Here is a 23,236-nt window from a genome sequence, read left to right as displayed (position 1 = left end):
ATTTTTAATAAAAGAGATATTGAATCGCATGCCGTTCATAATTTAAAGGATAATCGAAACCACCAAAGTAGGATTGAGTACATTATTGTTTCGTGTTAAGGTGAGAAGTTTCAGCCGAATTTCCATACGTTATCGGAGTCTACCGGATAATGAAATTATCCCCACCTTTTATTAGATGACAATGGAAGGAGTATGATCAAAGAAAGGCACAGTCGAAGAATGGTCCAAGATCGAGAAGCGGGTGTTTAGTGTTCATCGTACCAGACAATAAAGAAGGCACCATCCATAGAAGAGTTGAAAGGCAATCCAACACGGGTTGAAAGAGACTATTTATTAATTAGATTATTATGTGTGGATCATAATTAACAAGTGCCCTACAATAAGAACGTCTTATAAAAAAAGTTTTAATTTCATAACACCGATCATGAAAAAGAAAATTGAGCATTAGAGCTTGAAGTTCCTGCTACATTGGTTGCTTAACAAAGTCTATTCGCAACGCCCATCGATTAATAAATTTATTATATGTAATTTATTTATGAAATTATTTGTTTATTTGGAGTTTGGTCCAAAGAAAGAGACATGATATAAATGGTCCATTGCATGCAGCCAGTTACATCGCATTTAGGTGCCGCATCTACCCTTTTTCTAGGGGTGGTTGCTCAATTATATCCTCCCCTCTCAATGTCTCTCTCCCTCTTTCTTTTCCATCTACCCCCCATGATTGCTCCCATTTTTCTCTTCCTTTTTTTCCCCTTTTCCCACTCTTTTAAAGATAAGGACTAGATACCATGGGTGCCCATCGGATCAAAAAATCGAAGGACTTTTGACATTGATATTTGATAAAGTAAAAGTGGGATACTCTTGTTGAGCGAATTTCCTTTAAAGATTCATGTGTTTTAGATAATTGAGGGTAGTCTAATTAGAAAATTGTATGATAAGTAGAAGTTTCTAAATTCGAATCTTTTTGCACTCTCCATCTATTCCTATTACTAGTAATTTCCATGCTTTTAGTCTACACTTGAGAAGGAGTGGCCAGAGTGTCAAAATGTTTAAATATCAAATGATCTCTTCATATGATAGCATAATTTTTTTCTAAAATTGACAGTACCTTCATAACATTCTAATTAAACTTTCAGAAATTGTAATACTGATCTTACAATATTATACACCTAACCTTATATATCTTCGATCACAAGTGGTTCTAATTGTAATGCATATGATTTTTTTTTTTTTTTTTAATAAGTTGCTTGCACTCATCACTCTTTGCTTTCTTGCTTACCTAAAATGTTATGTTTAACTTTTTGCTAAACTTAGACAAAAAAATTCACGTGCTTACTGTGTTATCAATATTAATAAAGTATTTTCTAAGTGATCATCATTGAAATTAAAATAAAAATATTGAACAAGATATGAACCATGTTGAATATTGAATTATATATGAACTCAAGGTAGAAAGCAAGAGGAGATAACAGTTCAAAAAGTCTTCAACTTTTTAAATTGGCTATTTTAGTTCTAAGCCTTTTAACAATTTACTAATGTAGTTATTTCGGTTAATTTTGGTAACAAATTGCTAATGTATAATAATTTTAAAATTTTGTGGAAAATTTTTCTAAAGTAGAATTCATCAAAACACATCTTGACTTTTATTTTTTATTTTTTATTTCAAGTTGTTGATAACCAGGAGCCAAAGGGAACAGGGGAGGAAAAGGATCATTTCTGGAGATTTACTAGATAATTTTTCCATAATAGAGACAAAGGATGACAATAGCATAATGCATAAGCATTTGCAAGAGAAGCCACACTCATCACACGTCGTGCGGGCGCAATAAACTCATAATGACGTATCATCGCTTGTATCTGATTGGTTTCCCTAAAGGACTTTTAGTTGATTGAAAATAAGAGCAATAAAATGGAAATGAAGTGATTGTTCCATTTTCTTACGATGTCATGATTGATATTAGGATTAGGAACAAAGAATGAATATGAAATACAAAGTGGTAAGACGTAAGGCTTGAATACTTAGAACACTTATAAATCGATGTCCATGTCGGCGATTTAATCTATTCGTAAGACTTACAAAGTATTCTATAGGTTTCTAGACTTTTGGATAGTGATTTACGTTGCTCTAGCTAAAAAAAAAAAACTGCCTTAAAAAAAATATAAAAATTAAAAAGTTAATTTTGAGATTAATCGTTCTTCCTTGAAAATGAACCAAAGTCATGTGCATTCATAGTGTTCTATTTCCATATGTCCTAGCTTTAGGAATGGCTCTTAGTCATTTAAATAAGTAGGTTAGATCAAACACTCAATCAAAATGTATCACGTCACTTATCAAATAATTTTTTAAATGACTGGTGTTAGTATCCCTTGCATTATACATGCACCAATATTAAAAGACACGGTAGGGGGAGCCTCTCTCTCTCTCTCTATCTATTAGGCTAGAACTATGATCCCAAGAAGAGAGATTAAATTAGGGGAAAAAATATTTATGTAGACATCTGGGTATAGGATAGAGGCACACACACTAGAACCCAAGACCGTCTCGGCACACTTTTTTCTTCAGCCTAGCTTTTATTATACAGTTTGTAATCTAAATGATGTTGGTTGATGGAATTGGATGGTGTACTTACCTCACGAAAGGACGACGGGTTACTGTCACCTTGATGGTGAACTCCACTAAACCCCCACATCGGCCAGCCACCCTCTGAATGGTCTCGAATCACAAATTGGTTAAAAAGAATATACCAATCGTTAGGTCAACCTTAAGCAAAGACATGATTAAGCAGCTCATGCCAAATCACAAAATGATATGAAGTTTTTGTTTCTGTATGATATTAATAGTATGAAACTTGTTTCACAGCTCAATTCGAGGTAAAGAAAATATGATGAAAAGTGCTCGTTACAAAACTTTGAAAATTTCAAACTTGAGAGATATCCCTGTAAATAGGTTGAACAATATCATATCTCCGATTCCAAATTCACTGTGTTAATTACATAACACTTATTGTCGTATGAATATGTATTAAAGCTATGCTAACAAAAGGTCAACATCATACAAAAATGTTCCTATGGATGTTTAGTGAAACAGCTGGAACTGGGAAATGCCTCACGAGCCCTTTAAATTTGAAAGTAATGTGAGCGGAGATGCGGCATCATTTAAGTAATTGACTCAGGTGAGGAATAATCAGCAAAGCCTAAATTAATGAATGAGCTGGATTGGGAACTTTAGGACATTTAAATCACGAATTATAATAATAATAACAATAAAAAATAGGAGCCGGAGCGGACCAACTTTTCAAATGGAAACAAAACTGTCCGGATCGGGACCAACTTTCGGCAACCACCCCAAAAAAAAAAAAAAAGTCGACCGGGTCAGAAAATAAGACAAACGATTTTGACAACGTAGACTAGATGTAGAACCCTGTTTGGGAGAGGAGATTTTCTTCTACCCACTCTCACAAATGGGACAAGTTTTCTTTTTGTCCTTTCATGCATTCTCTTTAGCGCCTTCTGTCTTGCTTTTCGTTCTCTTCAATCCGACTTTGGTGTTTTTGTCCCGAGCTTTGCAATTTCATTGTGATTACTCTCTCTTGATCCTGACAATCGTCAACTGGATGTATAATCTATTTGTATTGCACAGTTGGGGCCAGCATATCATTTTATGCATGAAGAGGAGGCTCTAAGGGGATAATAAACAGAACCCATCTCTCCCCAGAGGATTGACAGATCAGTTTGGAAGCTGTTGACTAAGAGCTAACTGATGTCTTTGTGGAAGAAGAGTGGTGGAGCATGCTCAATGCCCTTTTTGTACCTTGAAGAGGATGAGGAGCTTCTGCTATTTGGTTGTGATCGGGGTTGAGTGTGTATGGTTGGGGGGTATTGGGTTTGCGAGTTGACCGGGGGGGATCAATCAGAAATTTAGCTAGTCTGTTATTATGTTCGGTTGAAGGAGTCATTGGACGGGATTGCTTTTGTCTGTTGGTATATTTGGAACGGACACGGTGAGCAAGAAGACTGATCCACGGGCAACAGTCACGAGACGTGAGAAGGCTATGAAGGAACTTCATGGCAGAGACTCTTGACTTGAGTTAGCTCAAAGCAGATATCAGAAACGAATTCCAAAATGGCATTCCACGTCGTGATGTCGCGAGCACCATGGAAAATTTGCTCCTGCAATCAAGGACACTCGACAAATTTGCAGATGGAGGGTAATTGCATGAATTGCTGCCTGTTCTTGACACGAGGACTAGAAGCAGTAGAAAGTGAAGAGAGATCGATTAAGATCTTTAATGTAAAGGAGGAAAAAGGAAACAGGAGCCACCGATCAAAGAGGGATTCGATTGGGTGATTAGGGGACAGACAATATCTTGGTCCAATGATGCGGTTTGTGTTAATTAAGAGTGCATGCAAACTGGAGCAGAAATGCCCATCTTTTCAAGAAGTTGTTCCCCTGGGGAACATAAACCCTCTTAGCTCTTTTATTGTCCGAGGGACTCCCGTCGCCCGATGGCCCCTCTTCCCTCGGACAACTCAACTAATGGATTATTGCTTCCTGTCTCTCTCTTTCTGGCCAATCATCCTAGTCTCTCCTGCACGAAGTAGGGCCATCTTGCATTTACTTTTGCTTCCTAACTTGAAATCTCGATTGAACTTTCTAGAATAGTATTCGAGTCAATGCAAACCAAGTGAAGAGCTTATTAGAATCGAGGAGTGAAAGGTCTGAAGTTAACCCTCGTTGCCTTCCTCGTATCTACCCACGTCTCTTTCGTTGGCCACTGCATGCAATAAAGTTTATGTTGGCATCTGTAATCACTCTTCAGCAGAATGGCATATCCCGCATCCGTATTTCTCATCGTCTCCGACAAGTTGCATATTGCATAGATCTGCATGGCAATCGTGTTATGGGACTCAAATAAGAAATATCTATTTCGAGCGTCTCTTACTTGTTGTTACACTTGGAAAATTTTGGAAAAAATTTTTTCTAAAACCCTGCATTTTACGTGAATGATTACAGCCATTTGAAATCACGGCACAAGTATTTGGTAAATTTTGAAGGAAAAAGATGCTGCACCTATGTTTGCGAGAAAGTCAACATTATTATTTATTATTTATTATTTTTTGCTTTTAAGGCTTCTCGAGAAGGCCCTAAATCAGTGGAGGGTTTTATAAGTGAGAAGTCACATTCAATTACCGAGCTCAAGGCTTTCAAGTTTTGACAGCATGAGTAACATCATCGGGTTCGTGTTCATGGACCGTGGTTACAATGGCAACCCACCTTTTGCGGTCATATATATGGGTTCTAGCCAATGTGACGAGTGATAATCATTTCATTTTCATGTAACTTTTTTTGCCATTCAAATTGTTCACAAGACATTACAATTGGTTCATTGAGGATGACAAGGGTATGGTATGATGAGTTTGTGCGATTTTAGTTACAACATGAGCAAGTGATAAAAAGCTAGAATTATATATATCTATAATATTTTTTGCTGGTGTTAACCCTGGTTATTTCTTTAAGTTGTGAGATGCTCTTTATTTAGGATCATAAAAACATGAAATATGATTGAATGAAGTCTCTCTCGATGCAAGGCATATGAATAATAGCATAAACGGTCTATGAATTTTGATTTAATGTGTAATGTCGTCTATGAACTTTTAATTTATATAAGGTTCCCGAACTTTAACCCAATTTACAATGTTGTTATTGGATATTTAATTTGTTCAATATGGTCCTCAAACTATTTGTAGATATTCAATATAGTTCAATATTATACATAAATGGTTAAAAGTTCACGAGCCATATTTCATATTGGACCAAAATTTAAGGGCCACATTATGCATTAAATTAAAATTTAAAGATAGCATTGAATAAATCAAAAATTCATAAACCACATTACATATTAAATCAAAGTTTAACGATCATTTTATCATTTTCCCCAGTGAATCTGCACAATCAAAGATAGATGCTAGTATAAACGATCCTATTGATTTGAGGTTCCTTGTTTTCCCTTTTACTATAAAAGGCGGCGCAACGCGAACTTTATGAGGATCGTTAAGGTAATTTATGCCTCAAAGTTTGTTGAGCCTAGACAAATATGAACAACTTTTCATGATCAGAGTAGAAATGGTGCCGAGAAAAACAGTCTTTTGGTTTGCCTTTATTATTACTTTATAAAATCTTGAAACACATATGTAATTGCATCGAAGTCACAAAGATATAGCATTGGAAATCATATCGACTTTACCTTATCATGCACAAAAACCAATCATGAAAGTTACCCTCTGATTAGACATTTCTTGCCATCACATTTATGATAAATTGGATTACCTCGCTCGAGCTGTGTTGCTAGTTTTGCCCGTCTGCTAAAAGGGAAAGTTGTGCCTACCACGTGGAAAAAGCTCCACTTTTCAAGTCCCATTTTCTTCTTACTCTCGTGAATGCGAGGGGAAAAATTACAGCTAGTACTACTCTCTTTCTCTTTCCCCGCCTTCCTTTCCCCCTCTTCTCTTCAAAAATTCTAACTTTCGTACACGTCTCCAAGAAAAAGAAATGAATATTGCGAAAAGAGGAGAAAAAGTACCTCAACCTTGTGGTGTCAATTATTATGATTCTCTCTCTGAACTTTATTTTGGAGAGAGAGAGAGAGAGGGGGAGAGAGAGCATATTTGGTCTCACTCTAAACAAATATTTGAACTCTTGAAGGAGGAAGAATACAAGAAACACATGGGCCAGATACAAATCCCCAAAACATTATAAATTTACTTTCATGATTATTATTTTCTATCATGAGGGTCCACCCTTTTGCTCCTCTCCCTCACACATTCACAAATCAAATCATGGATTATAAAACTTCCATCATCATCATGATCATCAATCACCATAATTTCAATTATTCAAGGCAATGAAGAACATGCCCCGTGGAGATGAAAGGAGAGGGAGCATACATGTGGTGGTGGGACATGGCCAAAAGTCGATCCTTCATGATGTTCATGGAATATGGTGCCAAACAGAAGCAAAATATAGAAAAGAGGATGGAGGAGATCAATAAAGAAAACACCTTTTCGAGAGAGATCGAGAGAGAGAGAGAGAGAGAGAGAGATATGGAGAGAGAGAATTGACCCTCTCCCACAAAATCCATAATGCCTCAATCAAACCAAAACAAAAAACTAAGCATCAAATGACTCACTCTCCAATTACTAGACATTAAAGATTTTAGGGAGATGGGCCCCATTTCCCTACATCATGTTTCAATCAGCCTACGATCTTAATTTCTAATAAGCTACTTCTTTTTCTTCCCTAGGATTAGGATGCCAAGCTCATGATAGGAAATTTAGAAAAAACCCAGATTTTATTGGATGTATATTTCAACTGAATATTATCCTAGTTCCCCCTCAAGCACTATATCAATGAGCTTCAACTGTGTTTTAAATTCAAGAAACAAACATAACAAGAACAGACTCGCAAAACCATTTGTTTATCGGACAAGCAACTGAGCAAGTTTTGCCTCGCATCAGGTGAAAGCCAAACGATAATTTGTACGTGTGATAACTCATGGGGTCAATCCAATTCAAAACTAAAGCATGTCTGGGGGGATAAGTCGTATCCGGTTCCATAAGCGAGTGCTGTTCACGGTCCAGGAACTGCAAGTGGGCTTGTGCTTCGTCACCGGGTCACCTCAGATTTCATTAGTGGTTAAGCTTAAATATATAAGGATGAAACAGAAGATCAGGTAAAAAGAGTTTTCTTGGGTCATTGAGGGTATGAGTGAGCATCAGAGAGAACGTGCACTATTTGAAGCACAGATCTGGATCCACTTCGATCCTCAATCACTCAACTCTCCGCATACTCTCTGTCTCTCTTTCTCTCTCCTCTCTCTATCACTTCACTCACTGCCACAGTGGGCGACTCCTCCTCTCCTACCAGTCTTTGTTTTTATTGTTTTCAAAGGAGAGAGATAGGGAGAGTGGCTAGTGAGAGAAAGAGAGAGAGAGGGTAGAGAACTCTAGGTGGGTAGTGAGAGAGAGAGAGAGAGAGAGAGGGAGAGCTGAGCTTTTCCTTTCCTTTTCAGCTTGACTGCCACCAACTTGGCCTCAGTTTCCCAAGAAACAACGCTGAGCAAATTTGAGCTGATAGTTTTTGGTTTCTGCCATGGCTGAAACCAGCCTAGAAACAAGGGCTTTGGGGTTTTGCTTTTTGCAGCTATAAAGTTTTGAATTTTGACCGGTGGGGAAAGAGGGAGAGAGAGAGAGAGGGAGAGCATTAAAGAAGGAGAGAGCCTGATCTTCTCGTCAGAAGTGAAAGAAGAAAGACCAGATTTTGATGGTAAGCCACAGGAGCAGTCAGTTATTGCTGCAGACTTCATTCATGCACAGAGAGCTTTTGTTTTGAATTTCAGTTCTGGGAAGAACCAGAGGGAAATTTTGGGAAGAAAGAAACAAACAATATTAGCAAAGGAAGGCGTGTTAAGTATTATTTATCGTTATTTCTTCATATGATTGATTGCTGCTACTTTTAGCCCTTGCTGGTTTCTTTATGAAGAAATTCAGCACAACCAACATGTCCTATTTTCTCTCTTTTTTAACAAAGGATAATGAAAAGTAAACTCTTTCACATATATATATTCTTATATTGTTCATTCTCATTTTTCCTCCTCTCCTGCTTTCAAGTTCCAACTCCCCCCACACACGAGAATCGCTCTTTCTAGCACTCCTTTTAACGCCTCCTTTTTCTTTTCTTTGCCTTTTTTTCTCCTTTCCTTTCTTGGTTTCTGCAGGTGTATGAGAAAGATGGACACTGGAATACTCAAAAGAACTCATCACACAGCTTCACAAGCTGAGTTGGTAGTAGGTGGGGTTTGTGGTTGAGAAAGAAAGTTTTACTTACCGAGAGAGCGAGAGAGAGAGAGAGAGAGAGCAACCTCGCCCGCTCTCTAGCAGGCACACTAAACTCAAAAGATCATCACCAACAAAACCGGGTTTTAAGAGGGTTGGTATGAAAAGGTGAAGGCCACACAGCCACCAAACAGAAACACTCACTTCACTCCATTTATTTCCATGGACGCATATGAAGCCACAAGGATTGTCTTCTCAAGAATCCAAAGTTTAGACCCTGAGAATGCCTCCAAGATCATGGGTCTCCTCCTCATCCAAGATCATGGTGAGAAGGAGATGATCAGGCTGGCTCTTGGACCGGAGACTCTGCTTCACTCAGTGGTCCTCAAGGCAAGGAAGGACATAATCCTTCCGTCAAACTCTCCCTCAACGCCCTCCACACCTTCTTCTCCCTCTCCTTTCATGTCTACCAACCCCATCTCCATCTCCTCCAGGCCTAAAGGAAGCAACTTTTCGCCATCTTCTCTCTCAAATATCCCCAGCCCATCTTCTTGGGGGGGTGGTGGTGGTGGTGGTGGTTCTTTCTCTGATCTCTCAAGTGGAGATGATTTGATCAATTCTTCCTCTTGTTTGTATGGAAATGGAGGCAGTGACACCATGATTGATGAGCTTCAGCTCCAAGACCAGCTTTCCTTCCTCAACGATAACTCCCCACCCCTTGGACCCAACAGCAACCCTGATATGTTCTGCCCCCAGCAGGACTTGCTGTCCAGTCCCACCGCCGTATACGGCGGAGCGGCCGCGGGCTGGGGCGCCCCGGTGCACCGGAGGAGCTGCTCGGTCAGCGATGTGTGCTCGGGTTCCTCAGAAGACCCATCTTGTGGAGTCGGGTGGAGGCCATGCTTGTATTATGCTAGAGGGTACTGCAAGAATGGGATCAGCTGCAGGTTCTTGCACAGTGGTGGACTTGGCGATGCCGCTTCTGTGGTCGGCAGCCCGGACGGCAGTGCGTCCGCGGTGGTCGGCTCCCCGAGTAAAGTGGACATGATGGGCCAGTGCCATGAAGCTGTTCTGAGGTCCAAATCTGCTCAGCAGCAGAGACTAGCTGCTGCTTCTCAGCTCATAGGTTCTGCAACCTTCCCTTACACTCCCAAATCCATGAATTTACTTCTCCATCACCAGCAAAATGATGCTCATAGGTACGCTATGCATGTCAGTAAAGGGACGTAAGAAATGTATCCATAAAGTCTTATCTTTCATGTTCTTATAATATGTTGAGGAACATATGTGGGCAGGGCTGCTGCTGCTGCTGCGCTGATGATGGGTGATGACTTTTACAAGTATGGCAGATCAAGGCTAGAAAGGAGTGATTTTTCAGTGAATGGTTGTGTGAATCCTGCTTCTAGGCAGATTTACTTGACTTTCCCAGCCGACAGTACTTTCAAGGAGGAAGATGTTTCCAACTATTTCAGGTGAGTAATGTTTTTCGCTAGCAAAGTTCATTTGGAGGTTCCTCGTTTTCCGGTTTCTGATCTTATTCAAATCAAGAACTTTGTTTTGACTGTTCAATTGTCTTATATGGCTGTTGTATGAAGCAACTTTGGGCCGGTGCAAGATGTGAGAATTCCTTACCAGCAGAAGAGGATGTTTGGCTTTGTTACATTTGTTTACCCAGAAACGGTGAAGCTCATTTTGGCCAAAGGGAACCCTCATTTTGTTTGTGATGCTAGAGTTCTCGTCAAGCCTTACAAAGAGAAGGGAAAAGTGCCAGACAAGTTCAGGCACGTTTTCTCGCTCTTCCTCAGTTTGGTTGTTCCTTTTCCATTTGCCTGTCCATTGTTTGCCTGAGTTGATGAGAGGAAATGAGCTCAAGTTTTAGTATGTTGGGGCATTTTACAGGAAGCAGTCCCAGCTGGTGGAAAGGGGTGATTTTTCGCCTTGTGGAACTCCAACTGGGTTGGATTCGAGGGGGGGACCATTTGACCTCAACCTCGGTTAGAATTTTAGTCTGAGTGGGATTTTTTATTTTGTGAGATGAGTCGTGGGCTGTTCTTAACTTCCCTTTGTTTTGATCTAAAATTGCAGGAGCGAGGCCGTTTTACAATTCTCAGGACATGCTGTGGAGGAGGAGATTCGAGGAGCAAGCTGATCTTCAACAAGCCCTTGAATACCAGAGTCAACGGCTGATGAGTCTGCAGCTTCTAGATGTCAAGAAGCATCATCATCAGAGGGCTCTCTCAACTGGCTCCCCCATTCCATCTCCTGCTCAATCGCCTACTTTGTTCAACAATCCAACCTTCCTCAACATTCCTTCGGTTCGCAGCCTGGGCGTCACAGAAGGTATACGTGTTCCTCTTAGGCGCTCTTAATTCAAATTTTGCCCAGTTGATTTCCTTTGGCAAATGTGGTATTAAGATTAGGTTCTCTTTTTTTTTTGTTTAATCAGAGAATGGTTCTAGCCCTGGCTTATCCGACAGTCAGCCCTTGAACTACCAGTCTGTGATTGTCTCTGCTGGGAAAGATTTGACTGGAAGTGACAAGAGTAATGGGAATGACAAGGAAAGCTCCCATACTGAAGATAAAGGCTTGGCTGAAAGGTATATGCTTCTGCTCTTGAGAAATGAATTGACTTTTCTTAAGCAAATAGCAATTTCCCTTGTGCTTGCATGAGTTTTCTAACCACTGCTTTGGCACATTTTCTAACAATAACCAACTTTTGTAAAATGATGCAGTTTGGAGCATAACCTTCCTGATAGTCCCTTTGCATCTCCTACTAAAGCCTCCGCAGAGCACTTCTCTTCCTTAACCAATGTAGTCAGCGAGGCTGAAAAGGATGGTGTAGGTTCGGCCTCATCTTCTCCCAACAGCAATAACCCAGTCTCTTCACCCTTGATCCCGGGCACCTCCGCCATGGACATGGCTTCATTCACGTCTTTCAACTGCCAGATTCCTAGGTAAGATGGTATCCCAAGATTGCATAATCTAAAGCTTACGTACTGAAAAGAACAGATCAGAATTATTATGCTTTTGAGAAAGCAACGACGATAATTTGTCCTCTAAACTTGTCAGATTTTCCTCTGGTCATGGAGCCATAGGAATGTATGCCGGTGCTGGAGGGCCAACATGCCCAGTGGGTATATAGCTAGCTCTTCCTTGACTGAGGTAATTTTCCCTCATATCCGCCTTGTATCTTTAGGCTTTGTGAGGTTTCACTTTTTGACTGAACATAGTTGTTTCTTTTCTGCTTTGTCTGAACATTTGCAGGGAGATTAACAACAATAACCAAACAAACCCGTTATCAAAGACCAGATCTGTAGAGAATCCGTACCACTACCATCACCTCCACCACTACCTCGATTATCCATACTATACTACTGGATACCATACAAAAATGCATACGTAAAAAAAATGACTAAATTAAGTGGGATAGCCCAATCTCCTTTGTGCTATTTTCACATGTTTTTTTCTAGTTGCAGTTTGGACCACCAGGAGAACTTTACAGTCTTTGTGCAGTATTTTAAAACTCACAGAGCTGTAAATTTCCTCTTCTTCCCGTTTTCAAGTTTTTACTACGGCCCCTCCTTTGGGAGGGTGGCGGAGTCCATAATTAGCAACAGTCTTCTATTAGTTTGTGTTGTTAGGGTACAAGAAAGATCAAATCTTTGTACAGCAAGAAGAATCGAAGAATTCAAAGAGCCAGGGAGTGGCCAAAAAGGCAAGAAGTGACGACAAGGGCTGATTTTTCATCCCCGTGAATGGTAATTTGGAAGTGAAAGGAGGGGAGAGATTTGAAGGGGAGGAACGGATGATGGGAGAGGCAGAGATGAATAGAATTTTAGTCAGCTCAGTTTTCAGGTACAAATTTGTGAGGTCGATTATTAAATGTTTGATGTTTACTGTAGTTGTTTATTATACAACAGTTTGTGTTCAACTACTCATGTGGATCAGAGAGACAGAAAAGGAACTAGTGAAAGATCAGCAACCAGAAAGAAAGAAATCAGTTTCACAATTTATGAAATGGCTCTCTCTCTCTCTCTCTCTCTCCCCTGTCCCTCTTGGGTGGATGTGCTGCTGCCTTTAAATATAGAAAAGTTTTGTCTCTTTATTATTATCTACCCATATATGAATATTTTAGGGGTGAGTGACATGATAAGATAGGCAAATGTATGTGGGTGGTGGGGTCATCATCAGAGCAGGCCTTTCACGGTGCCATTCATAAAGTGAATGGGCCCCACAGAGCCCAGTGTGTCACAGTGATCTCACATGGGGGTGCTGACACATTCACCGCGGGTCCCCCCTTCCTCCTTAAAATACTGAATATAATTGATGCCAGGTTGTGTAGGGTCTCTCCCTCACACACCAACAACGCACCCATGTGAGAGATGCTGCAACTCTCTCTGCTGCATAATCTTTTAATGGGGTTCTTGAACGAGAGGAAAGGACGTGCACAGATCTAAAAGTAGATGTTGACGCCACACGGATGACAAAAGTGCACGGTCTGTTGCTGCAGGAATCTTTTCTGGTTCTGTGAACAGCAGTTGCGAGTGTGTGTGACAGTCAGTGAAGCTTGTGATTCCCTTTTCTTCTCTCCTTTTCTATATCTCATCACTTCTTCCCCACTCCTTGAACCCAGAAAAGGCTAGAAATTCTGCTATTCTAACCTAATCTGATCTTTAGACAGATCACGTACTTAATTAAAGGGACTGGCCTACAAATTTCCCCTACTGGAGGAGTCTTTTATCATTAGTAGCTGAGAAATTGGAGAGTGGCACAAAAAGGGGTTCATTGCCAAAGATTAAAAAAAAGTTAAAAGTACGGAAAGGGAGGGGGGGAGAGACAGGCTGGCAAAGTAAAGACAGAGACATGCAAATGCCCAATCTATCATTATTTTTTATTTTGCTGTTTTTAACTTTTCTTTTAGTGTTAGTGAGTGATTGATTCAAACTTTAGTGGAAGTTTTCAAAGGGGTGACCAAGGTGAACTTTTCTTGATTGGCGGAGGCTGTCCTTTTTTTTATGAGGAAAAAAAAAGGTTCTTCATGATTAGGGGGGCTTCAACGTTGAGGGGGTGATGATGGCCCAGGAGAGTTTTTGCTCTATTAAAGAAGATAATCATGTACACAATCTGATGTAGACGGGTTTGTCCCCGGCTCAATAAAATATGTTTGGAGCTAGAGTTATGGTGGCTTACGATTCTGTGTCATGATGGGTTTGGCAAGATTGCTCCTGGGGTGGCTAGTCTTTCGGTTCCTGATTCAATGAAATGAGTCTCTGTTAAGTCTACATCCAACGCCCGGTGTGAAAACTTACGCAGGAGGAAGATAGCAATACTGATAAAGAATTGCTGAAGGGTCATTGGCTTTGGTTAGTCGTCTATGAAATCAAAATCAGGGCCACGGAACAGCTCGTCATATCTGGCAGAATATTTTCCCTTTCTTGACTGAACACGCATATCACTAGAATAATTAGTCGCCCGTTGGATGAGCCCCATGGAATTTCAGAAAGGAATAAACTCCGGATCCATGAGATACTCCTCCGTCTAATTTAAACTTTAACAAAGCTACTAAAGAGCGAAGCAGGGTCAAATATGGTATGAGATCAATTTCACTGATTAAGGATTTGAACTCTGGCTTATCCCCTTATCTTTGTTGTTGGCCAAAATTACACGACTTATCAAGTTTAACTCATCTTGCAAATGGATATATTGACATGACATGGATTAACTCATTTTTTCTTCCATATTGACACGGGTGTCCTCGGCTGGTGATGTTCAATTCTGCCGTCTTATCAGAATCATCACAAACAATTTCAGTCTATAGATGAAGAGGAGTCCACATCATGAAAAGAATTTCGAACCATCGTATTGACATTCTTTAGAGATATCCCTTGATATACTCTTTCGTGTCAAGACGGTATTGATGAAGAACTGTTAAAAGATACTGAAGTCTTTGAAACCATAGCCAGGCCACTAGCCATATCATCTTGCAAGTAAAGAAAAATCTCATAACTATGTGAAGGTAGATGTATATTCTTTTAACAGGAAAAAAGAACACAGAGGCCGGCTGAGAAGAGATGATGCAAATTTACTTTTAGGAGATACAGCCAATCGCAGCAATAATTGACCCCCCAAATCATTTGACTTCAGCAACACATTTATTCTCCATCAACAAGGTAGATTCAGCTTATCGAAGCCGCTATCATACCAAAGTAAATAAATGGACCATCCCTTACATGTGCACCATTAAACCAACAGAAAGGTTCAGTCAAATAGTTTCCCGCAACATCCATACTCCACCACATACAAAATTTCCGTTTTGACGCAATCCATGATATCATCCTGTCGGGTTTATGAATCTTTATCTGGTCATTCTTATACAACATTGCTCGCCATTCTGTACATGCCAGACCCTCCAGAAAGTAAACATGTTCACGGCTTTAATAAGAGAGGTCTGATAAGGTTACGGAGAAGAAACTACGACCTGTTTGTAAGTTCCCTAATGAGATGATTTCTCAGCATGACCCTTTACAAATAACTTGCTAATATCTTCAGTCACAACATTGCTCCTGGGAAAAAAAAAAAACAAGCACCAACTCATCAGTCTAAATACTTTCTTGCATTCACACAAAACTAAGTTTGAGAAAATGACCACTAAAACTCCCAATCAGTTGCATGATGAAAATATTATCTTTGAATCACCGCTGAAGACTAAATTTATCAAGGTCCAGCATCACTAACCATCCAAATTCTAAATCACAGTTCTAAACCAGTCACTTCTAATGTTGGGCCAGAGGTTGATCTAAGAACTCTAAGGAGACAGAATGTGGAAGTTCACTCAGGAGGTTGATCTAAGAAGTCCCGCAGATAGATTGAACGTATGTCGTACGGCACGTACTCATGTTAGGGTACTCGAATGCATATTGGTGCTTGTATCAGGGTATCTGAGTTCACTTAGTCAACACTGATTCGACTCAGTAGGTGTTTTCTGTTTTCATTCAGTGTTTGTTCTATGTAACTGCTTGTGTAGGTACCCGCCACTATTCGAAATTCGTCTAGAATATTAATATAATCATCTCTTCAGTTTTAAAGTTACTTTCCAGTGAGCTTTGTAGCTTTAATTTTTTTCCAAATTCTGCAGCTCCACAAATTGACTTTTCTTTAAAATAATACTCCGTAAATCTAACGAAATATACAAATATTCACATGTAGAATCATAAATAATTTTTTCATGACTTTCTGAACTTATATCATTCATTTTCCTGCCTTCAGATTTATTAGGGAAGGTAGAAAAAAAAAGGAAAAAGCACTTTTTTGACAAGAACGAAAAAAAAAATTATTTGCTAAGCAAAGGACACAATGTAATGCAGATGTCAAAGTTTAGAATGAACTAACCTTCCACTAAGCTGAGGAGGAACCAGTCGTCCCTCAACAGTATCTGGAACATTCTTCAAATGGGGCAATGTCCCCCTTGGCACTTTGCTGCGGGGAACAGATGAAGATAGCGAATGAGATTCTCTCTTTCGCAGAGCACTTTCAGCCCTTGCTGCTGCAACTCTAGAAGCATGGTCACCACCACTCAACGGAGAAGCCAATCCAGCTGGAGCATCCAACAAGAGGGAAGCATCAGGAAGTTTCTCAATTGGGGGCGCTGGTAAACCTGCAGTGGATTCTAGCTGATGATCTGATGCACATGATGTTCCCCTATACACAACGCAAGTGAAGATTACAAAATGAGAACACTCAAACCTTATCATATACAGCAACAATCATAAACTTATGGCAGATCACAAGAAAGACATACTGAATCTCTTCAAGATCACTAGGAAAAACAGTCCTACCTATAGACCATGCTAACTGAAATGGATAAACTGGATAACTGGTGCAACTTTTGGCCCTTCCAATCTCTCATGTTAATATAGCTAGTAATAGGCAACTTATCCAAAGTACAGAAAGTAAGAGTCTCTCTCTCTCTCTCTCTCTCTCTCTCTCTCTCTCTCTCTCTCTCACTCATTCTTTTTCCTCACTACCATTGACCTTTGAGAGACATTTCATTGACTGATACCACTATAGCTTCATATACTTGTAATTGACCCATAAAGCAATTAACCCTAGATCCTCGCCATACAAGTGACACAAACATTTGATGCCAACTATCAGTCAACTCAAACAGGCTAAGGCAGGGAGCAAAACTTCTAAACAAAGTGAAAAAAACAACTCACCATGGTAAAACAATAGAAAATCATATTAGCCAAATTGACAGTGGGATAAGACAATTATTCTCCTATTGGCTGCTTAAACTTTTACTCTCGAATGGAACTCTATAGAGTGTTCCCATCTGCATCAACCTCTTAAGCAATGTAATCTTCTCTTTTAGAACAACTTCTCAGGTTATAAAGATGTAATTTAAAGTGTATCGACTTCTGAAAACATACAATGCATGGGCAAGATCACCAACTCTGGCCATGGTGCACAATGTCCAAATATTACAAATCAAGACGTTCGAGCTATTTTTAACCAGTTCTCCAAAGCTACCACCTCTTATGTAATTTTAAAAGCGGAAACCCCTAAGTAGGGAAGAGGAGGAAGTTTGCACTTTCAAGTACGAGAACGGTATTTGCTCAATCATTATCACCACAAACAGTAAAGATCGAATCACTGAAATGTTGGAGCTCGAAGCAAAATCAACTAAAATCTGATGCAAGACTTTTATGAGATAATCAGAAGATCACAAACATAATCAGCTTAACTTGGTACGCGACCGCATGGCTCCAAGCAATGGAAACAAAAGAAAAGGACAGAACTTGAGGCTCATCACCACGATTTTGGCAGACCAATAGTGGACTGAGATTATCAGAAGAGTTGTCACTAGGAGCTATGAACAACCATCAACCGGAACACCCCTCAAAACTAACCAACCAACTAACTAATTCTATCCGAGCAAGGGGATCTAGGGCACAGCTGCTAAGCCTCATGTTGCCACGCAGCACACAATCAGGATACAAAACACTAGACCAAGCGAACGGACACCATCGTCGACGCTGCCTATGCCGTCAAATTGCTAAATGCAGGATTCACAAACAATCGCCAGGTGCTGGGTGAACCCGCGTCCGAAATGTCGGAAGAACTTCTACCCAAGATAAACGGGGGAAAAACGCAGTCTTTCCCGATCGAACTTACCGGGTCTGAGGCGGAGGAGGAGGCTCGGATTGAGTAGGCCAGGGCTTCGGGGCTTCTGGGTCCTGCCCCGTTCCCTCCGCTCCTTCTTGCGCCTCCTTGTCTTCAACGTCCGAAGCGTCTTCGTCTGAAGAAGCGTCGTAGTCCACCAGAGACATCTCTCTTTCTCTCTCTTCTCTCCTCTCTCTCTCTCTCTCTCCTCTGTCTGTGTGGGGTTGTGGGGTTGTGGGGGAAGGGGATGGGGGCGCCTGTTATTCGACCCGTCCCATGTCGGCGGACGAGGAAGCCGAGAACCAGCAAAACGAATGCTTTTTCAGCTCAAATTAACGGGAGAAAATTTAAGTGCAGACGCTCTCTCGTTCGAGGAACAAAATGATGGACCAAACTACATGACAATTTGTCTTTTTCAGCAGAATCACCCGTATCATTTCTTGGTACATGATGATTAAAGAAGATTTTGTCGGTCTGTGAAATTATCGATCTCACTAGATGGTTTAAAATTCTGGCATCCACGGTGAACGATAGCTGAAAGAATTTGGCCTATATGGTTGGAGTGGATCATAGTTGCTTGCCTCTCTCCAAACCATGCATACCATCACACCTCTAATCTTTTTTTTTTGTAAATATTGGACCGACTTTGAAGTTCGCCTGTCATCGCATTAAAAATAGTTCTAGTTCGTGCGTCAAACACTGCCGGAGAGAAAACCGGATACATAGATCTTGTGGAGCGGGTCATTCAGATTATTTGTTGAATTTTCGGCGGGTGGATATGGAAATGGAAAAAGCTGGTGCAGCCTTTCAATTTGATTCCGCTCTTTGATCAAAAAAGCTTTCGATCTGACAAAGTTGATAATGACTGTACAATTCCTAACCTACCTTGCCAACCGGGCTACTTTCTTAACTTCCCCCAGAACAAGCCTAAAAGTCTAACAAGCAATAGATGCATCATGACTCGCAAACCACCAATTTTAGAGACGAGTTAGTACACGAGTAACATATCCCAGTCGACACCGGACACATTCCCAATGAACACCATTTCAGAAAAATACAAGCAACAATGGACCGTCCACTTCACATCGATTGTTCAGTCCAGGACCAAAAATGACTGCAACTTCATGCAGATGGAAGCGCATCTTATCAAGGCTGTTGCCCGAGGAGCGATGGCCTGTAGAACGCGTGGGATTGAGCTATCTCGATGCGATCTCGAGGATCATTCATAGATTCTTCTCTCATTGCCTGAAGAATAGCATCCGGTGGGAAATCCCTGCAAACAAAGTGATAATATCACATTCTGCTGCTGTACTCACACAACATCAATGGCATATCAATGGTACAGAGCAAAGTAATTTAATGGAATGCTATGCCGAAGTCTATCTGATTCACCGGACTGTGCATTTAGGCACATTACCACCAAAGGGCTTACTCATAGATGGAATTCACCATTCTTGCTACAACTCATCCATTCTCAGAGATATAGTATGCACGCATACAGTCCAGTCATCTTCAAATATTTGTGCAAACGATTCGTGGAGAGTGGCTATCAAGCCCATGAAAGACACAGATCAATCGATTAACTTGGGTACGCTGCCTTCAATTTCTCTGATGTGAGGAAAGAGAAAAAGGACCCAGAAGAGGCTTGAAATATAAGAGCTTTTGTTACCTCAGAATAAGAATTTTGTATAGCTTCTTCAAGATTGGGCACAGTTCCGCAGGAGCCACTGGTTTATTTTCTTCGGGATGCAGTACACTCAAGCATGACTGGCTCAGCAGCTCGTAAAAGGCTTTCACGGCCGAGACTCCCTACAATCACAAACACAAGGCAGAGCAATTGCATCACATAGTAAATTAGAAGTTAGAACGCATGCCTTCTCTATCAATAAAGCAAAGTATCATACTAAGAAATTTAACAGTGGACAAAGAACTTCTTACTGAAGCCCTCTCAATCACAACATTAATCACATGAAAGCACTGAACTATCCAGTACTTTGAATAAGATATCATATACTTTTTTATTTGGTCATACATCCATCTAATTAGGAATTGAAATTGTTTACACATGGTATTGATCTATCCTAAAGATATGATTGCTGGAAGACCCTCTTTTGACTAGCTCTTTCGGTTCAAAGACATCCACCAAATTCTGAAATAGAACTTCTCATATTTACAGGCTCAAATTCAAAAGTTTCTATCAACGGCACCTAAAGGTGATTGAGATTGAATACCTGAATCATCCCCTTCCCCTTGATATTATCACCCATGTCAAGGTTCACTTCCCCACCAGCTAGCTTTTGTCCATACCATGCATTACGACCCTTCAGCAAAGTTACGTATGTGTCTGCCAGTAGAGGGCCCTGCAAGTTTCTCAGGGTTCTCTGCCAACAGATGTGTGATGAATATCATCTCTGACGTACAATGTGCAAAATATACTGCTTTGCTGGTGGCACTTTCCTTTGTCAGATCTGCAACCATACCTGTGAAGTTCAAGTTGAGAGGAGCTGTAAGGGGTGCAATTGCAGAATTGTGTAGCTTGTCACAACCTCAAACCTAGTATACTAATGCTGGTAAACAAGAGTGGAGGAAGGAACTATCGATGATGTGTCAGGAGAAAAGGGCATTTTGACAGAACCACATTTTCCCAAGCCTAAGAGTAAAATTGCCAAGCAAACAATATTACCTGCTCCAATGGCATAAACATTCTTTAAACCACCCATAACTTCATGAGTAACAAGGTCTCCATTGTCCCACACTGTAAAGTGGGGCTGCCTCAAAAACTTTGCTAAAGGCTTCCTCCACTTTGCAGATCCACATATTCGAGCATTGGCATACTCCTTGTTGTATATCTCAGAGGCAATATTTGGTCCTCCGAGGTATAAAATGTTCTCTAGTGGCACTCCAGCTGCAAAGAACAATGATAGAGACAATATTGAGAAGATAGTACCATTGAGAGGATACTTGTTCAACATTTAAAGACAAAGGACAAAAGAGGAACCGACACAGAAAAAAATAGTGTCAAGCTTTCTCTAGATAATTCTTTTTGCAAAAAGAGCTTTCTCCATGAAAAATGGAAACTGAAATTTGAAGTTCTGTGAGCCGAAGCATTGCAAGTAACAGGAATGGACCCTCTAAATAACAATGCTAATTCTTCCTTTCTTCAAAAGCAGATTATGCCATGTCAAGAAATGGCATGGGATATTTTGAAATGACCAGAGGCAAAACCGGTGTTCATGTTTTCAATGCAGTGTTCCATTACACAGTGTGCTCCTCAATAAGCAAATGAGAAAACAAAACTAACACCAACATATAATCTTTGATAGCCTTTTACAGCTGAAACATAAATGCCAGATCACAATGAAACCAACTTCGCATAGTTTACGAGCAGAGAAGCTCTCTGCCTTAACCTTTAAGAAGAATAACAGGTGGAACAAAGAAAGCCCAGTTATCAAGAAGGGGCTGCTGTAGCACTTGTGATGTGATTTATCCTAATCAGACAAATATATTGATATTATCACCCATACCAAAAATGAGATACTTTGTTAATACAACAGAAATGCAACAGCCTAAGTATGTTAGTCCAAGAAAATGGTTACTAGGCCTACCATGTAACAGACAGCAATGTCTAGTTGGTCAAGAAACCAGAAAGGAGAAGGGCTTACTCGCTCGATAAATCATTTGGGTGGGAGTAATTATGCGGGGCTCAGTCCCCAACTCTGCCTCCACACCCTTTGCCAATGATATGATAACAGGCATTGTAATCCTTTCTTTCCAATACCTACTAATTTCCTCAAACACCTGGAGGGTCTCTGTTGAAGGCAACCCATTCACTACAATGTCGGCATCCCACACAGCCTCCTGCAAATTGGTGACGACCTTCAGAGGGCAAAGAGGGGTGTCGATCATGTTCAAGCAGAACCCATCTTTCAAAATCTCATCTGCAAACAACGTCCTATCACCTAATCTCGCCTCGACATACTTCAAGTATGCGCACCTCCTAATGAGCCGCCTCAACACTTCCTCCCTCGAATTGATCACTTCAAACAAATGCTCGGCCGTGGCCTTGTCGACTGATCTTCCGGGTCTCCTCCAAATACGAATCAGAACTTTCTCCCTCAAGTGACCATAACTATCTTGCAACATAGCTGCAAAAACACTGCCCCAAGCACCAGCTCCGACACCAACGATCCTGAGCGGATCACCTTCTGATTTTCCCATGAGGCAACGGAGCTCATCCAGCTTTTCTTCGAGAGACCCATTGCTACTCTGAATCGACCCATTTGAGTAGACATCATCAGTCATCCCTTCAGAGGTCTCCCCCATCTCCTCCTCTCTATAAGCTGAGTTTAGCTCAACGCTCAGGGCTGATAAGGAACACAGGTTGAATTGAACACCCGCGTTCCTACGCAATTACTCTAGATCCCTCCTAAAAGGTTCTCGATTTGACAGGGTTTATGACTTCAAGAACCGCGGGGAAGATAAATAAAAAAACATGCAAAACAAGACCCAGCTTTGGGAACACGGTATTCGTCACCCTCCTTTGGGTCAACCCCACCGAACCAAACTGTTCAGGGAACGAGGAAAAAACAAAGATTGAGAAGTGGGAAAGAAATGCACTCGACATTCAATTCGGCGGATTACTCAAGGCGGGCCACGTCGATTTCGAGCGCTCTTTGTCCGCATCTGCTCGTGCCATCCAAAAGAGCAACAGAAAGCTGGCCGAGTGAATTCGCGTAGGGGGAGAACTTGGCAAAGGAAAAGGAAAGAGAGAAGCTTCGATCCTTCCACGTCTTCTCCGTCGACAAAGACCCACGTCGCAACGCGCGTGTATCGCGTAATTCTCTCGGAGTCCCACCGTTTTCGCTTTCGTGTCCGAAAACCAGGAATGAAACCTGCGGCGATCCTCCCGATTAAAAACGCGATCTTTGACGCAAAGCAGAAAACGAAAGAAGGGAAACGAGGCGACGCTTTCGTCCACGTTTCTCGTTTCTTGCGGGGGTGGAAGTGACGACGCAGCAGCAGCAGCAGCAGCAGCAGCTCCGCCAGGCGGGGCCTCCGACGAAATGCAGGATGCCGCGGTCGCGTACACGGCTGAACATATGTCACGCGACCCGCGTCGAAAGTCTCGTGCTTTCTTCGCCCACCGCCATCGGAGGATGCACAAACTCCTTGGGCTCTGCTCGAATTTCGTCGACGAAATCGCGCGACAAGAACGTTCCTTTTTACATCGTGGCCCAGCTCA

The 23,236-nt window shown here is 41.1% G+C and overlaps 3 protein-coding genes across 3 annotated transcripts; 1 reads left to right on the top strand and 2 right to left on the bottom strand.

Moving 5' to 3' along the window:
- Nucleotides 1-7,744: 7,744 nt before the first annotated feature.
- LOC104454576 (zinc finger CCCH domain-containing protein 53) lies at nucleotides 7,745-12,870 on the top strand. The gene is made up of 10 exons (XM_010069475.3): nucleotides 7,745-8,323; nucleotides 8,775-10,031; nucleotides 10,128-10,304; nucleotides 10,428-10,613; nucleotides 10,732-10,826; nucleotides 10,918-11,172; nucleotides 11,279-11,429; nucleotides 11,565-11,786; nucleotides 11,902-11,994; nucleotides 12,097-12,870. Exons 2-9 carry the CDS (start codon nucleotides 9,055-9,057, stop codon nucleotides 11,972-11,974), a joined length of 2,136 nt encoding a protein of 711 aa, XP_010067777.1. The 5' UTR covers nucleotides 7,745-8,323; nucleotides 8,775-9,054; the 3' UTR covers nucleotides 11,975-11,994; nucleotides 12,097-12,870.
- A 2,024-nt stretch (nucleotides 12,871-14,894) lies between these two features.
- Nucleotides 14,895-18,397, bottom strand: LOC104454575. Its single transcript, XM_010069474.3, has 3 exons — nucleotides 18,007-18,397; nucleotides 16,222-16,530; nucleotides 14,895-15,395 (listed from the first exon to the last, which is right to left on the bottom strand). Exons 1-3 carry the CDS (start codon nucleotides 18,159-18,161, stop codon nucleotides 15,326-15,328), a joined length of 534 nt encoding a protein of 177 aa, XP_010067776.2. The 5' UTR covers nucleotides 18,162-18,397; the 3' UTR covers nucleotides 14,895-15,325.
- A 382-nt stretch (nucleotides 18,398-18,779) lies between these two features.
- LOC104454574 (probable glycerol-3-phosphate dehydrogenase [NAD(+)] 1, cytosolic) lies at nucleotides 18,780-23,154 on the bottom strand. The gene is given in 6 exon segments (XM_010069473.3): nucleotides 18,780-19,267; nucleotides 19,664-19,803; nucleotides 20,226-20,354; nucleotides 20,356-20,474; nucleotides 20,678-20,899; nucleotides 21,657-23,154. Coding segments are annotated over 6 exon segments (1,398 nt in total). The 5' UTR covers nucleotides 22,318-23,154; the 3' UTR covers nucleotides 18,780-19,140.
- Between the last annotated feature and the right edge of the window lie 82 nt (nucleotides 23,155-23,236).

Source organism: Eucalyptus grandis, chromosome 7, assembly GCF_016545825.1.
Source record: "Eucalyptus grandis isolate ANBG69807.140 chromosome 7, ASM1654582v1, whole genome shotgun sequence".
Taxonomy (NCBI): Eukaryota; Viridiplantae; Streptophyta; class Magnoliopsida; order Myrtales; family Myrtaceae; genus Eucalyptus; species Eucalyptus grandis.
Note: the sequence above shows the minus strand (reverse complement) of the source record. Positions and strands in the feature narration are given on the sequence as shown.

Bases quoted from the DNA above. Each gene is read 5' to 3' on its own strand.
- LOC104454576 (XM_010069475.3), top strand. From the start codon at position 9,055: ATGGACGCATATGAAGCCACAAGGATTGTCTTCTCAAGAATCCAAAGT. The intron at 10,614-10,731 runs GCACGTTTTCTC...GGCATTTTACAG, and splicing joins AAAGTGCCAGACAAGTTCAG to GAAGCAGTCCCAGCTGGTGG. The intron at 11,173-11,278 runs GTATACGTGTTC...TTGTTTAATCAG, and splicing joins CAGCCTGGGCGTCACAGAAG to AGAATGGTTCTAGCCCTGGC.
- LOC104454575 (XM_010069474.3), bottom strand. From the start codon at position 18,161: ATGTCTCTGGTGGACTACGACGCTTCTTCAGACGAAGACGCTTCGGAC. The intron at 16,531-18,006 runs GTAAGTTCGATC...CGTTGTGTATAG, and splicing joins CCTCCTCCGCCTCAGACCCG to GGGAACATCATGTGCATCAG. The intron at 15,396-16,221 runs GTTAGTTCATTC...TTTTTTTCCCAG, and splicing joins CCTCCTCAGCTTAGTGGAAG to GAGCAATGTTGTGACTGAAG.